The sequence below is a fragment of the Canariomyces notabilis genome (genome assembly GCF_033297395.1).
Source record: "Canariomyces notabilis strain CBS 508.74 unplaced genomic scaffold N656scaffold_21, whole genome shotgun sequence".
NCBI classification, from domain to species: Eukaryota; Fungi; Ascomycota; class Sordariomycetes; order Sordariales; family Chaetomiaceae; genus Canariomyces; species Canariomyces notabilis.
The window spans coordinates 225,221-240,280 of record NW_027041843.1 but is presented as its reverse complement, the minus strand read 5'-3'; the positions used below and the strand labels follow the sequence as shown (position 1 = coordinate 240,280).

Here is a 15,060-nt window from a genome sequence, read left to right as displayed (position 1 = left end):
TCAGTCGAGCAGGGTGCCTCCCCCCACCCCCGCCTACCCCAACGAGGAATGCATGCAACTGCTTCCATGCTTTTGATTTCCAGGATACTAAAAAACTGCGAGGGTGCGACTCTCATCTGATCAAAACTCTCTCTCGTTCCAGTTTCCTTGCGGTGCTCCGGGTTGGTTATAGGAGGCGCCTTCTTTATCAGTTACACCCCGCAGCCTCGTTCCCAGAGCTCAGTCAGACCATCTGTGTCCCCTTGCCATCGCGCAGCCATGAACGTCCTCAAGCTCCAGAGGTAGGTTAGCTGGTCACATCATGGCCAAGCAAAAGCCAGCGCGTGCCTGAGAACAACCGCAGCTGACGTTTTGCAAGGAAATTTCCTCAATTCCAGCAGAATGATATCTTCTCTCTAGCCGACGCCTTCCGCAAGCTCGATGTGGAGGACAAGGGGTACATCGACGAGGCTACCGCCATTAAGGCAACCCAGGCGAGCGAGCGCCAGCCCTACGATGTAGTGCGCCAGGCTCTCAAGGAGGTTGAACTCGACTCGTCCAGGCGAGTTGAGCTAGAAGACTACGTCGGGGTACGCTATGACTGCCAACACCCCTGTGAGGTCGTTATGGGGCCTTCTTAGGCGCGGCGGCCTCGCTACAAGCACGAAAGACGTGGTTGTAATGGAAGACAGCTAACGACAGTTCTCAGCTTATTGCCAAACTCCGCGACTCTTCCGCCGGCTCGCAGCGGGCTTCCGCTGCCGCAACCTCTTCACCCGCTGCCGTTATCTCACAGCGGACAGGCGGTGGTCATGCTTCCAAGGGGAGCATTGGCGGGGGCGGCAAGATCTTCGTACAAGGTTCGAATGCTAACATTACTCATACCATCAACGAGGACGAACGCACTGAATTCACTCGACACATCAATGCCGTCCTTGCCGGCGATCCCGACATTGGTCGCCGGTTGCCGTTCCCAACCGACACCTTTGAGATGTTTGACGAGTGCAAGGACGGTTTAGTTCTTGCGAAGCTCATCAACGACAGTGTTCCCGATACAATCGATGAGCGAGTACTCAACATCCCGGGGAAGAAGACCAAGAATCTCAATGCCTTCCAAATGACGGAAAACAACAATATTGTTATTGAATCGGCAAAGGGCATTGGCTGTTCAGTAGTGAACATTGGCAGCGGGGATATCATCGAGGTCCGGGAACACCTTATTCTTGGCCTAATCTGGCAGATCATCCGCCGCGGGCTCTTGGGCAAGATTGACATCAAGCTGCATCCCGAGCTGTACCGGTTGCTCGAGGAGGACGAGACACTAGAGCAATTCCTTCGCTTGCCGCCTGAGCAGATCCTCCTCCGCTGGTTCAACTACCACCTAAAGGCCGCCAATTGGCCCAGGAGAGTACAGAACTTCTCAAGCGACGTGAAAGACGGGGAGAACTACACTGTGCTGCTCGCCCAGATCGGCTCTGAGTACGGCTGCACTCGAGCGCCTCTGCAGACGCGAGATCTGCACCAACGAGCAGAGGAGGTGCTTCAAAACGCCGACAGGCTGGGATGCCGCAAGTTTTTGACTCCCTCTTCCCTTGTCGCCGGCAACCCCAAGCTCAACCTCGCCTTTGTTGCCAACTTGTTCAACACGCACCCGGCTCTCGACCCCATTACCGAAGAGGAGAAGCTCCAAGTCGAGGACTTTGATGCGGAAGGAGAACGTGAAGCCCGCGTCTTCACCCTGTGGCTCAACAGTCTCGACGTGCAGCCCGCCGTACAATCCTTCTTTGACGACCTTCGCGACGGCACCATCCTGCTGCAGGCTTACGACAAGGTGATCAAGGGCTCGGTTAACTGGCGACACGTCAACAAGCCTCCGGCGCATGGGGGCGAGATGCTCCGGTTCAAGGCGGTGGAGAACACCAACTACGCCATCGAGCTCGGCAAGCAGAACGGCTTCTCGCTGGTCGGCATCCAGGGTGCAGACATCACGGACGGACAGCGTACGCTGACGCTCGGTCTGGTCTGGCAGCTGATGCGCAAGGACATCACGCTGACGCTCAAAGGCCTGGCGCAGCGACTGGGCAAGCGCGAGATCACAGACGCCGAGATGGTCAAGTGGGCAAACGACATGAGCCGCAAGGGCGGCCGCAACTCGAGCATCCGGTCGTTCAAGGACCCAGCCATCGGCACAGGCATCTTCCTTTTGGATGTCCTCAATGGCATGAAGAGCAGCTATGTCGACTACGACCTTGTCACGTCCGGCCGCACCGACGAGGAGGCCTACCTGAATGCCAAACTCAGCATCAGCATTGCGCGAAAGATGGGAGCAACCATCTGGCTTGTTCCGGAGGATATCTGCCAGGTTCGCAGCCGGCTGGTTACGACGTTTATCGGTAGGTCTTGAACGTTATACTGCAGTGAAGAAAGCTGCATACTAACAGTGACACAGGCTCGTTGATGGCGACGTACGAGAAGATGCAGTAAGCGGCGGGGAACATGGGGGATTATGGGATGGGTCGGCGGGCGGGTTCGAGCAAAAGTTGATGATCAATGAGTCCATGGTTCTGTTGCCTGTGTTTGAAGTATTCGAGCCGTCGGGTTTCTTTGCGCCGTAGCTGTGTCAGTGATGCTTCAATCAGAATAGGAGTTGAATTGTGTAGGAACGGAGTATTACCGGTATGAGTCGTTCCGTCGCAGCGACAAGTATTCTAAGCCTGACCTAGAGCTGAACCGAATCTTAAGAAACTACCATTCGGGTTCTAGATTCGATTATCAGTACGTGTACTTGGCGAAAGATCTTTGCAGGTCAATTCAGGGTCTTTCATCTGATAAATGGTCAGCCTTATAGAGTCTAGACTCACTCCATCCCGTAGTATGATAAAAAGCCGGTCTTCATCCTGCACCTACGATGCTTAGCATGGGGGTTGAAGTTGAAGCAGAGATTGTTATTCTCGAATACACGTGTAGTTTGCTCTATATTTCGATCTATGTATAGGTTCACCAGTAATTAGGGGGATGATCGGTCACAGAATCATAGTATGACGGTTAGGATTAGATTGATGATGTGAGGCTTATTTCACCTTGTGCTGTGCTTGTTGACCATCTGCGACAAGTAGAAGCCAACCTCCTTCGGATTAGTCGCGTTCAGGTAGTGATTGCCTCCTTCAATGATAGTGAACTTGGCCTCCTTGGACGAAGTGAACAGCTTGATGTGTTCCGCCGGGAGTTTCGTGCCAAAAGGCGCATCCTCCGTCCCCTGGTGATATCGTTTAGCCAGCAGTCAACCTATCCGTCTCCTCAAGCACAATAACATACCTGAAGCCAATGCACAGGGCAGGTGATGTCCCGAACCCTGCGGCAGAGCCCGTCCCTGTCCAGCAGGCAGGCGAGCGCCATCCTGAGCTTCTTCCTCCCCTCGTCGCCCTTGTACACGTCCTTCAGGGTGCTGATCCAGAACTGCGTCAACTCCGCCGTCGCCTCAGCGCCGAACCCCAGCGTGGCCACCATGCCGCACCAGACGTCGTCGACGACAAACTCCGGCGTGGCCGTCGCGCTGCACCACTTGTCATAGAAGGGCGTAAGAAGCGTCTTAGGATCCCACGCACCAAACTGCTCCCTCGACGCGGCCGACTCGTAGTCTATTGACGTCCCCAGCAGCAGCAAGCCTAGGATCCTTCTTGGAGCCAGCAGCGCCATGCGGGTCACGATCCACCCGCCCTGACTGGTGCCCAAGGCGAAAGCCTCGCGGATCCCGAGTCTGTCCATCACCTGCAGCGCCATGATGGCCGAGTCCCAGTAGGTGAAGTGCTCGGTGGAGGATGGCAAGCTAGTGGCACCGTGGCCGAGGGGTTCGATGGCGAGCAGGTTGATGGCCGAGGTGAGCTCCTCGTCGGCGAACTGGTCCTTGTACAGAGACACGGTCGTGCACATGGAGTTGATCAGCACGCAGGTCGGCTTGGATGGGTCGTATGCTCCCCCCGGGCCCGAGAGGGCGTAGCCGGCTTGGATGCCGCCCATATGGGGCACCTCGATTGTGGTGGTGGCTGCCATTGTCTCGTGTAAGTGAGTAGGGCCAGTAGAGAACTGGATGGTTCTCGAGAAAACTGTGTACAAGTACCGGTAGGGCATGCTGGCGGTGACCCGAGGAGGGGTCATACCCCTGAGGGTGGATATCTGTCAAGATGGATCGACAAATGGAGCATCACCATGAGAGGGGACATGGTCGGTTACGCTCCAGCATGATGGCGGTCTCTAACCGAATGGATCAAGCGCCATCTCCACTCCTCGGCAAGTTGTATAGGTCGCACGATTGAACAGTTTTGGGGATCCAACACTGGGCGCAGTGATGTGATTGACTCGGTAACTTCCAAAACAAAGGACTCTTCGACTACAAAAGACTGCTAACAAGCAACAGTGCGCTTGAAACCCCAGTTGTCATTGGAATCTGATGAAACGACTACCGCCCTGGCCTCCGTCAGATCTGTACCCGAGACCACGAAAGATGAGTCCGCATTGCGAAGGAAACTGTTTGGATTTTGGAAGCCAGAGATGTCGCTCCACACTTCGTTGATACCGTTTGTCTTCGGTGTTGAACGCAACATGGCAAAGAAGGCCCCCTGTGGACATGCATGAGGGCCGCTGGCGCCTTGGCGCACCGGGCGGTGGCGAGCGGCAGTTTTCCCAATCGTCAAAGACACCCCGCGATTCACTACGATAACCGGGGTGCCCCACCACAGGTCTGAGTCAACGGTTTCGGGCAACTTGTGATTTTACCCCTTGACGACGACAGCAACATAATTTCGACCTATCCACTTCGCAGTTCAAGATACTGCCCGGCACAATGGCGGCTTCAGACTCAGAAAAAAGATTTGCCCTCATCAAGGAGAACCTCGCCGAGGTCTTGAACGAGGAGATCATTAAGAAAATCCTCGATGAGGGGCAACACCCAAAGATCTACTGGGGTGAGTTGCTACTTTCTCTTCTGATATGTCGTTATTGGCACATGCTGACCGTTGTACGAACAGGCACGGCGACAACCGGGCGCCCGCATTGCGGCTACTTCGTCCCCGCCATCAAGATCGCCCAGTTCCTCGCCGCCGGCTGCGATGTGACCATCCTTCTCGCCGACATCCACGGGTTTCTTGACAATCTGAAGGCGCCGCTCGAATTGGTCATGCACCGCGCCGAATTCTACCGAAAAATCATCACCTCAATGCTCCAGGCTGTCGGCGTGTCAACCGAGAAGCTGAGAGTTGTGCTGGGCAGCTCGTACCAGAAGAGCCCAGAGTATGTCATGGACGTGTACAAGATGGCGTCTCTGGTTTCCGAGCATGATGCGAAGAAGGCCGGTGCCGAAGTGGTCAAGCAAACGGATAATGCTCCCCTGAGCGGTTTGCTTTACCCCATTCTCCAGGTTCTCGATGAGCAGTACTTGGATTGCGACGCACAATTTGGAGGCGAGTGTGGTTCTGTGATGATGCAGCCTTGGAACGAGAGCTAATTCTTTGCAGGGATGGATCAACGCAAGTTGTTCACCGCTGCGAAGGAGTGGCTTCCAAAGCTTGGATACAGAGAGGTGAGCTGCAACGTGCCTGTTGACACTCCAACGAACCCCTGAACTGACGCCTCGCAGAGGGCCCACTTGCTCAACCCGATGGTCCCGGGGTTGCACGGCGGCAAGATGAGCTCAAGTGACCCAGATAGCAAGATCGACCTGCTCGATCCACCCGAGACCGTGGCCAAGAAGATCAAGAAGGCCCATGCTGCTCCTCAGCAAGTTGAGGAAAACGGGCTACTCGCCTTCATCGAGTTCGTGCTCTTACCCGCTGCTCGCCTACGTGGGACTGGCGAGTTCCGCGTTGAACGTGAGCGGGATGGGTTAGAAACACTCATCTACACCGACATCGAGAAGATTCGGGAAGACTACAAGAATGATATAGTACGTTATCTCTACCGACGGCAATGCGCTCAGAAACTAACCAATCTGTAGTTAACACCGCAACTGATCAAACCCGCTATCGCTCGGGAACTAAATGCGCTCTTGGCTCCCATTCAGCAGGAATTCCAGGCTTCCAAGGAGTGGCAAGAAATTGCAGAAAAGGCTTACCCCCCGCCGCCGAAGAAAGAGAAGAAGGTCAAGAACAAGGGCACGCGCTACCCTGGGGCTCAAGAAAAGACGGCGGAAAACGACAAGGAGTTGCCCATCCGTCCAAACGGAGAGACGCCTAATTGACCTCTGATCACGATTTAGTCTTCAGTTGACAGGGCCGACGAACGCGGGCCTCTTTCAAGAACACGCGCGGTCCGCCTAGATGCGACCAGCATGTTTTCCAGCCATCCCGATAGGCCCGCTCCTGAGTGGACGATGTTTGAGAATTGCGTTAGAGTAGCTGTCTCGGAGATGTGATTCTGGCCGTCTAAGCGAACGGCCGGTTCGGGGGAAGGCGTCAAGGCCCACAATTGGTATGGAAAAGGCATATCTGAGATACCTAGGCAGCGCGTACTTGGCTTTTTGAGCCTGATGTTTGCTCTTAATGTGCGTATATAGACAGCCAACATGGAAGCACCGATAAATGTAAGGCGTCTGGCACAAAACCCCAACCCTGGGCCTGAATCATCATTCAACTTGAAGTGCGAAGGGAACATTTGATTGCATTCGTACTTTGAGGCCCAGCCAATTGAGAACCTACGAGTGTAAAAAGCGATTCTGAAACCTTGCACCTACCTTACAGCTAGTGTTGTGTGCGAATCGTGTTGCCACAGCAAACAATTGGATGATCCGCCACCAGTACTTACCTGGTTTGCGACTTTGCGTAAGCTCAATGGCGATCCGGGTCACTCGGCTCCTAACTTCCTTCAGAGTCCAGATTTACTTTCCGGACAGCTCGGCCTATCTAGAGCAGCGTGAAATCATGGGAAATGCACCGAGTCGCAACGTCCATTTTCCCGAGCCGCTTGGTACTTGTACCTAATCGAATGCTCATCACCCCACCGAGACATCATCTCACATCAATCCCAAGCGGCGTTACGGATTTCATACCTTACCTGCCATATACCAATCCAATTGGCATTGTCTAGCACGACTTGATTCCTCTAACCTTGAATACTAAACAGCGTCGCCGTTAGGCTGTCAATCGCGGATGGATCGGGACAGCAAACCTCATGCTAGTGGTGCCGGGTCCGGACTCGGCACCGGCACCGTCAATATTTCCACCCGTGGTAGGACCGCCGAATTGGGTCCACCGAATGGTAGTGGACCCGGGTTTTCCGCAACACCGCATCCGCTAGTAGACGGTTCTGTGGCAGGCGGCGAAGCAAGCACAAGCGACACCGAGTCTGCCCCTACGAGTGAAGGCGACGTCAACAATTGGACTGAGTCCGTCAGACTGAGGCGACGAAAGGCACCATCCTCCCCCAAGGCCCCTGGCAATAACAACAACAACCCCCCCACATTATCTACAGTCGACACTCATGACTTTGAACTCAAAGAGACAGGAGCAGCCGATGGTATCCCGCCAGCAGACGAAAATGGAACCACAGTCACTACGAGCACCGGCAGCAGCCCACCGCCCTCGTCGACCTCGCCGCCCTCGACGCCAGAAGTCACTCCAACCCCGCTACCACCCGTACTCCATCATGAGGATACCAACAACATGAACCTCCCACGTCAACAACAACAACAACGACCACCGTCACGGCCGCCGGGGAAATTTGCCGACCTGGTCTTTACGCGCAAGTTCTCGACCTTTGACCGGCAGAACCCCAACGCGGCCAACTCGCCCTTTCACGGGTTCTTCACCCTGTTCTGGATGGGCGTGTTCCTCTTCGTGGTCAAGATTGGCGCCGAAAACTGGCGCCGCCACGGCAGCCCCCTGGGGACCAACGAGATTATGAGGGGGATGTTCTCCCCCGGCCCGGAGGTCGTGCTGCTCCTCGCCGCCGACGGCGCCATGTGCGCCCTGACGGGCGTCAGTTGGGTCCTGCAGGTGCTGGTGAAGCGGCGGGTGGTTAGGTGGGAGGGGGTTGGGTGGGTGTTGCAGAATGTGAGTTTCTGTTTTGTTATCATCGCCTTGCGGTGGGAGGGGTTTGTTGCGTGCATGTGAAAATGGCTGATGGAGGATGGCAGATATGGCAGGCGATGTTTATTGCCGGGGTAATCGGCCTGACGATGCTCAGGGAGTGGCCGTGGACGCATACGGTGTTTTTTGTGCTGCATGGCCTGGTCATGCTCATGAAGCAGCACTCGTATGCCTTCTACAACGGACACCTCTCAACGGTGTATCACCGGCGTCTGCAACTGCTGGCCAAGCTCAAGCAGCTCGAGAGGATCGCCCCGGTCAAAGCGCCCTCGAACACCGAGCCGCCCGTGTCTGCCATCACCACGTCACATCTCGTCCATACCCCTTCAGCCAGGGAGTATGAGCAGAGACGGAGGTCGCTCCCGCATGTCAAGGTGCCGGATGTTGACAAGATTGCCGCGGCCATCGAATCTCGGGAGCCGCTTGACGAGACGCAGGTGCAGGTTTTCGAGCGGGTGCTGAAGTGGGAAGTTGACGCCCTTTCGGACGAGCTCAGGGGGAAGTCGACGACACCTGCGCGCGCGTACCCCAACAACCTCACCCTAGTCAACCACTACGAGTACATCGTCCTGCCGACGGTGGTCTACGAGCTCGAATACCCGCGCTCCGACTCCATCAACTGGTACTATGCCGCCGAGAAGCTAGTGGCCTGCTTTGGGATCATCTTTGTCATGATTGTGATCTCGCAGGCTTTCATCTACCCGGTCGTCATGGACACGGTGCGCATGAAGGAGGAGGGTGTCCCGCTGGCCGGACGGTTCCGCCAGTTTCCCTGGATGCTGTCGGATCTCATCTTTCCCTTCATGATGGAGTACCTGCTGACGTGGTACCTCATCTGGGAGACCATCCTCAATCTGCTGGCGGAGCTGACGTACTTTGCTGACCGCAGCTTCTACGGCGCGTGGTGGAATTGCGTGTCCTGGGATCAGTTTGCCCGAGACTGGAACAGGCCAGTCCATAATTTCCTGCTGAGACATGTTTACCACAGCTCCATCTCGGCCATGAGGGTCGACAAACACACGGCCACCCTCATCACCTTTTTCCTGTCGGCATGTGTGCACGAGCTAGTCATGTGGTGCATCTTCAAAAAGCTGAGAGGCTATCTGCTTTTCCTGCAGATGTGCCAGCTTCCGGTGAGTAGCTACCGCTCAGGATGTCGTTCTCAAAGTGGCTAATATCTCGACCAGCTCGTGAGACTGAGCAGGACTAAATGGCTCCGCCATCGTGCCACACTGGGCAATATGATATTTTGGCTCGGCATATTTACAGGCCCCAGCATCCTGTGCAGCCTCTATCTGATACTATGATCGAGCATATGCGGTGGTTGAGGCCGAGGGGAACGGATGGTCTGCTGAGATGTTTGTATTGTGCGCGCGTAAGATACCCAAAAGTCAATACGGACAATAGAAAACGGTATCTAAAGAAAATCCATCAATAATTAGCGTAAGTCTAAGTCCACATTGATGGCTCGATGAATAAGGGATCCTATACGGAGGACAGCAGCTGAGTGTGAACAATGCATGCTTCTTTGATCCAAATCACTGCAGCAAACTTTAAGTTGAAGTTCAACTTGGGCCCTTCAAGTTGGCCAACACCGTCTCAAAGGACTCGGAGGGACCCATCTGAATCCGCACTGTGCTTACTTTGGCCAATTAACGCCTGCAGATTTGTGGGTCCTGCAGCCTAGGTTGGTTTTGGCTCGCCTTTTCCACTCTCTCGATGCTTCGATTCTCGCTTCTTCATCCACTGCCTGGATCAAACCATCGACCTTTATCGAACAGCGACTCTTGGTCCCCTTTTAAGCTTAAGCATCGCGATTTCGAAATCGCTTTTGCAACCTGTTCTCTTTCTTGAACCAGCAAGGGAGAGACTCAGTCAGCGAAGTGTTGTGCCGCAGAGACACTCATTGGGAAGGTTGCTTCAGCCGTCTTCACCGTATTCTCACCACAGCAAAATCATCTACGACACCTTCCTTTCTTCCATTCCGGAACCATGTCTCGCAACGGGACGACCCTTTACGTGACCGGCTTCAGCCACGGCACTCGCGCGCGCGACCTCGCGTACGAATTCGAGCGGTACGTCTAGCAAGCACGGCGATGGCTCGATTGTCAGCTTCGAGCTCGGTCCTCGTCCTCGATTACATTCCTCTTACCGTCCTCCCCTCCCTCCGTCCCCTCCCTCCTCGTCGTCGCGCCCCCCTCCGCCCTCCTTATCTCCATGTACCTCGCCGCCCTTCGTTACCATTACCGCGACCGCCCTCGATTTTTCTCGGGGCTCCGGCTCTCGCGCCCTCGTCCTCGTGAACCTCCTTTCGATCGAGCGGTCGGCGAAGACATGAACCCCTCCCCACTTCGGGCGAGCCGCGTTTTGAAGCGGCAGAGAGATATGGAGTGAACAGCGCGCGGCTAGCGAATAGACGTCCTCCTAGACCAGCCCCGCGAATTTCGAGATGCTGACAATACCGATCGATACAGCTATGGTCGCCTTGTCCGGTGTGATATCCCGGCTCCCCGGTCTGCAAGCAGCAGACTGTAAGTTATAATCCCTACTCGATCCTTTGTCGCAGTCGTTTGTTCTAACACGAGTTCAGGTTTGCCTTCGTCGAGTACGAAGATCGCCGCGACGCGGACGATGCGTACCACGACATGCACAACAAGCGTATCGGCCGTGACGACATCCTGAAAATCGAGGTGAGTTCTCCAGTATCCGCGCCCAACCCTGCAACTGCTGACATCTCTTCAGTGGGCCCGCACTCCTCCTTCCGCTTCATGGCGGTTTGATCGTAGCGACCGGGACCGTGGGCCGCGCCGTTCTCCCCGCCGTCGTTCGCCTAGCCCGCCGCGGCGCAGCACGCGCGACTACTCGCCTCGTAAAGATGACCGCCGTGACCGGGACCGCGACCGGGATTACGACCGAGACCGCCGCGACACTCGTGACCGCTCCCGCAGCCCCGATCGGTGAGCTGACACACCCGAGTCTATCCGCTTCTTCGTCGTACTAAAATCCATTGTAGCGATAGGGACCGTGACTCCAAGGACGACCGCGATCGTGACGACCGCGATCGCCGTGAAAACGGGGCTAATGGAGATGACAGGAAGCGTATGGTGCTCCCACTACACATCAAAAACGAAGCAGCCAATTAGTAGCAGCTAACCCCACCCATGCAGCCATAGATAGTCCCGACCGGCCGGCGCACGATGACCTCGACGTTGCCGAATGAGCACCTCCGATAGGGCACAGTTGTTAGTTGCAATTCTCGTTGAGTCTGGCTGTAAGACTGTTAATGTGCTTGGTCCTTTCTTCCCTTTTATGGTGGACTACTGATGTTGGGCGTTGCGATTCGCTCAACAAGATCAACCTCAATTCCCCGTTTCTAGCTGCGAGTCGGTCGGACCCAGGTTGCCGGTTAATCCCCAGCGAATCCTTCTACATCGAGAACCTTCACCGGGTTAACGTTGGCCACCGCCTCCCGAGATACCGAATGTAGACCTACACAGGCGATGTTTGTCCTCATTTCTTAACGCTAGGCGGGGTCGTGGGAAAAGCAGATAGATAAACTTGTAGTAGGTAGCACCGAAACTTTGATTTCTGCATTGGCATCCTGTGGCAATGCCCCGTGTTCTCTATCAACCCTGCCGGTGTCTTGGCATCCCTAGACTCAAACTTCGACAAACGGTCACAGGATGCCCACAGTGGTCGATTGACTTGACTAACCGGCCACTACACTACCGACCAAGGTTATATTTCGTGCTCGATTCGGATTCAAGGGGCACACCAATCCTCAAGATCCGAAGCGAAGTGCTTGGATAAGAATGTCAAACCGGAGGATACCATAGATAGGAGTGCACCAACTTAACCTAGACTTAGCCTTCGAAGTCCGCTTGGCGCAGATACTATGCAAGCGGTTATCACCGACAGTTGAGAAACCTCAAGAGAATGTTTTCGTTGTATCCAGGCGAAACGCAGGTCTACTTGGCTGAACAAGTATTGTGTTGCAGGTATCCCTCCTTGCCCCATTGCTCTCTAAAACTCCATGGCTCCAAGCCCAAGTCACTGGGAAACCTTACACGTCGTACTACATTCAAAGTAGGGAACGCTCAGAGCTGTTGAAGAGCTGAAGGTTGCGGCTTAACTTTAGCCTGCTTGCCTGCCAATGACAAACGCCAGCCAAAGCTCTTCTCAGCCCTGTTTATTCAAGACAGCAGTGGTCGAGTGAGCATGACTTGTGCCAGACTGGGAGCATTCCTATCCAAACAGTTCCTGGGCCGCATATCATTTGTAGTGTATGACTTGGCTGCGCCGTGTCTTGGATCCTACCAGTGGTTTCTAGAAGCTGAGTGAGTTGGGCACAATGCATTTTCTGTCCAGGAGACCCGTTAAGCCGCCCTGCAGCAGAGCTGGCTTGGCGCCTTTGCCTTGTTTGACATTTTCGTCATCCGGGCCATGGTTCCCGATTCAGCCAATCTCCACCAGCCACACGGTCCAAGTCGGTTAGTTACTCCCAAAAGCTCCAACCCTCATCTTCCCCCTGCAATCTTCAAAACTCCCAATTGCCCTGCCGAGCGAGCCCTTTAAACGTTCGTTTGCAGAGCCTGAACCAGGCCCAAGAAACTTAGGACGGGCCCGACGACCAAACGCAGCGTACTCAACGTTACGACCACGCCAACAGCAGCGCCACTTATGCGACTTGCGGTATCAAAAAGACCTCTTTTCCCCGATATGTGGTCCTCCCTACCATAACATCAAACTCGATTCTCCATTCTTGGACAGCTAAACCCCCGGCTTCCACCAACCCTTGCTGGGACTTATTGGCCGAAGAACTGGAGCTGGCCAGGCTGTTCCTCCCCCTCGATCTGGTCTGCGCTTTCGTTCTCGGTGTGTCGCGGCACTTGGAATGCGCCCAGCCCTGACTAGGCCCCTCGGCGCTCCTCGGCAACGATAGTCCTTGCGAAGCCCGTAAGCCGTGCAGATAGGCTCCGGTTGGTCTCGGAGCGCTATCTGGGCCCTTACGCTATTCCTGTTTTCATTCAATGTCAGCTGTGCGTGTGTCCTTCTTGGTATCTGGGCTGAGAAGAGCCTCGCCAGTGCGGCTGTGTAGACTCGAGCCCCAGCTCGTCACAACCTTGCTTGATAGGCAAGAAGAGGACTGACGGTACAACCCACACCACAGACACAGCAAGCCATGGCCGGGCCCGAAGATGGGCGGGGCTCGCAGGACCCCGATCTAGCACCGACGCCGCCTCCGCCGTCCGAGAAGCTCTCCGCACTCGACCAGTTCCGCGCCGGCATCTCCCAGCCCGTAGTAGCTGCCTTTTGCGCCGGCGGCGTTGCCGGTGCCGTCTCGCGCACCGTCGTGTCGCCGCTTGAACGTCTAAAAATCTTGTTCCAGGTCCAGAGTGCCGGCCGCGACGCGTACAAGCTCAGTGTGGGCAAGGCGTTGATGAAGATGTGGAAAGAGGAGGGCTGGCGCGGTTTCATGAGGGGCAACGGCACCAACTGCATCCGTATTGTGCCCTACTCGGCGGTTCAGTTTGGGAGTTACAACTTCTACAAGAGGGTGGGTACTTTGCGATATCTAGCATGGTTGGGCGGGTGGGAGTCATGTCTCGAGGCTTTGTCGTGGCGCTAAGCATTCATTCGCTGGGATGCACTGTGCTGACTGGGAATTGTGCGGCCGCAGAATTTCTTCGAACGATACCAGGGCGACACTCTCACGCCTATCTCGCGTCTAACATGCGGCGGCATGGCTGGTATCACATCCGTCACCTTCACCTACCCGCTCGACATTGTGCGCACGCGGCTCTCAATTCAGTCCGCTTCGTTCGCCGAACTTGGCGAAAGGCCAAAGAAACTCCCAGGCATGTGGCAGACCATGGTGCTGATGTACAAGACGGAGGGAGGGTTTACAGCCTTGTACAGAGGAATTGTCCCCACCGTGGCTGGTGTTGCGCCATACGTATGAAATCCGGCGGCATACCTAGTGTGCATTGAGCAGTGTGGCGCTGACGGGAGGCATAGGTTGGCCTGAACTTTATGACTTACGAATTTGTGCGGCAATACCTGACATTGGAAGGGGACCAGCATCCTAGCGCTGTCCGGAAGCTCGCCGCTGGCGCAATCTCTGGCGCCGTTGCGCAGACTTGCACATATCCATTGTAGGTATAGCCAAAGCAGGGTTTGCCGTATCCCCGGTGCTGACCGCCAGCAGCGACGTCCTACGACGCCGGTTCCAGATCAACACTATGTCGGGTTTGGGCTACCAATACAAGTCCCTTGCCGACGCTGTCCGTGTAATCATTGCCCAAGAAGGCGTCAAGGGCCTATATAAGGGTATCGTCCCCAACTTGCTCAAAGTGGCCCCCAGTATGGCCTCCAGCTGGTTGAGTTTTGAAATCTGCCGCGACTTCCTCGTCAGCCTGAAGCCAGAAGAAGACCCGTCGCTACAATGACCCTTGACACCTCACGAACTGAAATTGGACTACGACCTCACGGTACGGCTCCACGATACGGCCCTGACTCTCGATGTCCTTAGACTCCGGATTCCACAATTGTTTAGACGGAATTCTGGTTATATACACGGCAGACATGGTTTGCCGCTTTCACGGGCACGCCAGGAAGCCCTTTTCCCGCAACCATTTCTTGCCATCCTACTATCTTGATAACGCTGGGTTTTCTCCCGGCGTACAAAACGAATCACCGCCCTGAAGGGACGGTTTTGGGTCGGGCATATTCGTTATCTCTTCCCCTATGTCTCCCGAACCCTTGCAACTCGACGCTGTTTCCAAACAGGATAGTTGGGAAGGTTTCGATACCCTCAATGAGCGCTGCAGACGGCCACCATTTTTCGCGTTCGAGTTTACTTTGTACGGCAGTGAGGATAGGCCAAATGCGGCTTGGCAACGAGCTGCTTTGACCCTTTTCGCGAAGGACTTGTCGCATGTATAATAGACCGGTGGCTTCCATTCCTGTGCATACATCTCTTGTTACATTCCTTGCCATCTCC

The 15,060-nt window shown here is 55.2% G+C and overlaps 6 protein-coding genes across 6 annotated transcripts; 5 read left to right on the top strand and 1 right to left on the bottom strand.

Moving 5' to 3' along the window:
* Positions 1 to 16: 16 nt before the first annotated feature.
* Positions 17 to 2,900, top strand: N656DRAFT_782133 (uncharacterized protein). Its single transcript, XM_064815707.1, has 4 exons — positions 17 to 281; positions 359 to 569; positions 689 to 2,372; positions 2,429 to 2,900. Exons 1-4 carry the CDS (start codon positions 259 to 261, stop codon positions 2,461 to 2,463), a joined length of 1,953 nt encoding a protein of 650 aa, XP_064667671.1. The 5' UTR covers positions 17 to 258; the 3' UTR covers positions 2,464 to 2,900.
* N656DRAFT_782132 (putative alpha/beta hydrolase) lies at positions 2,901 to 4,569 on the bottom strand. Its single transcript, XM_064815706.1, has 2 exons — positions 3,295 to 4,569; positions 2,901 to 3,235 (listed from the first exon to the last, which is right to left on the bottom strand). Exons 1-2 carry the CDS (start codon positions 4,105 to 4,107, stop codon positions 3,056 to 3,058), a joined length of 993 nt encoding a protein of 330 aa, XP_064667670.1. The 5' UTR covers positions 4,108 to 4,569; the 3' UTR covers positions 2,901 to 3,055.
* A 250-nt stretch (positions 4,570 to 4,819) lies between these two features.
* On the top strand, positions 4,820 to 6,211 carry N656DRAFT_770486 (tyrosine tRNA ligase; the record flags this gene model as incomplete). Its single annotated transcript, XM_064813780.1, has 5 exons — positions 4,820 to 4,940; positions 5,004 to 5,444; positions 5,490 to 5,554; positions 5,612 to 5,917; positions 5,969 to 6,211. The coding sequence occupies 5 exons, from the start codon at positions 4,820 to 4,822 to the stop codon at positions 6,209 to 6,211; spliced, it is 1,176 nt and encodes a 391-aa protein (XP_064667669.1).
* Positions 6,212 to 7,631: 1,420 nt separating this feature from the next.
* N656DRAFT_714458 (uncharacterized protein) lies at positions 7,632 to 9,364 on the top strand (the record flags this gene model as incomplete). Its single annotated transcript, XM_064811975.1, has 3 exons — positions 7,632 to 8,021; positions 8,105 to 9,190; positions 9,245 to 9,364. The coding sequence occupies 3 exons, from the start codon at positions 7,632 to 7,634 to the stop codon at positions 9,362 to 9,364; spliced, it is 1,596 nt and encodes a 531-aa protein (XP_064667668.1).
* A 685-nt stretch (positions 9,365 to 10,049) lies between these two features.
* On the top strand, positions 10,050 to 11,277 carry N656DRAFT_791336 (RNA-binding domain-containing protein; the record flags this gene model as incomplete). Its single annotated transcript, XM_064816963.1, has 6 exons — positions 10,050 to 10,132; positions 10,532 to 10,588; positions 10,648 to 10,747; positions 10,800 to 11,014; positions 11,071 to 11,156; positions 11,225 to 11,277. 6 exons carry the CDS (start codon positions 10,050 to 10,052, stop codon positions 11,275 to 11,277), a joined length of 594 nt encoding a protein of 197 aa, XP_064667667.1.
* Positions 11,278 to 12,090: 813 nt separating this feature from the next.
* Positions 12,091 to 14,506, top strand: N656DRAFT_791335 (mitochondrial carrier; the record flags this gene model as incomplete). The annotated part of the gene is made up of 5 exons (XM_064816962.1): positions 12,091 to 12,106; positions 13,286 to 13,614; positions 13,738 to 14,013; positions 14,076 to 14,212; positions 14,266 to 14,506. 5 exons carry the CDS (start codon positions 12,091 to 12,093, stop codon positions 14,504 to 14,506), a joined length of 999 nt encoding a protein of 332 aa, XP_064667666.1.
* Between the last annotated feature and the right edge of the window lie 554 nt (positions 14,507 to 15,060).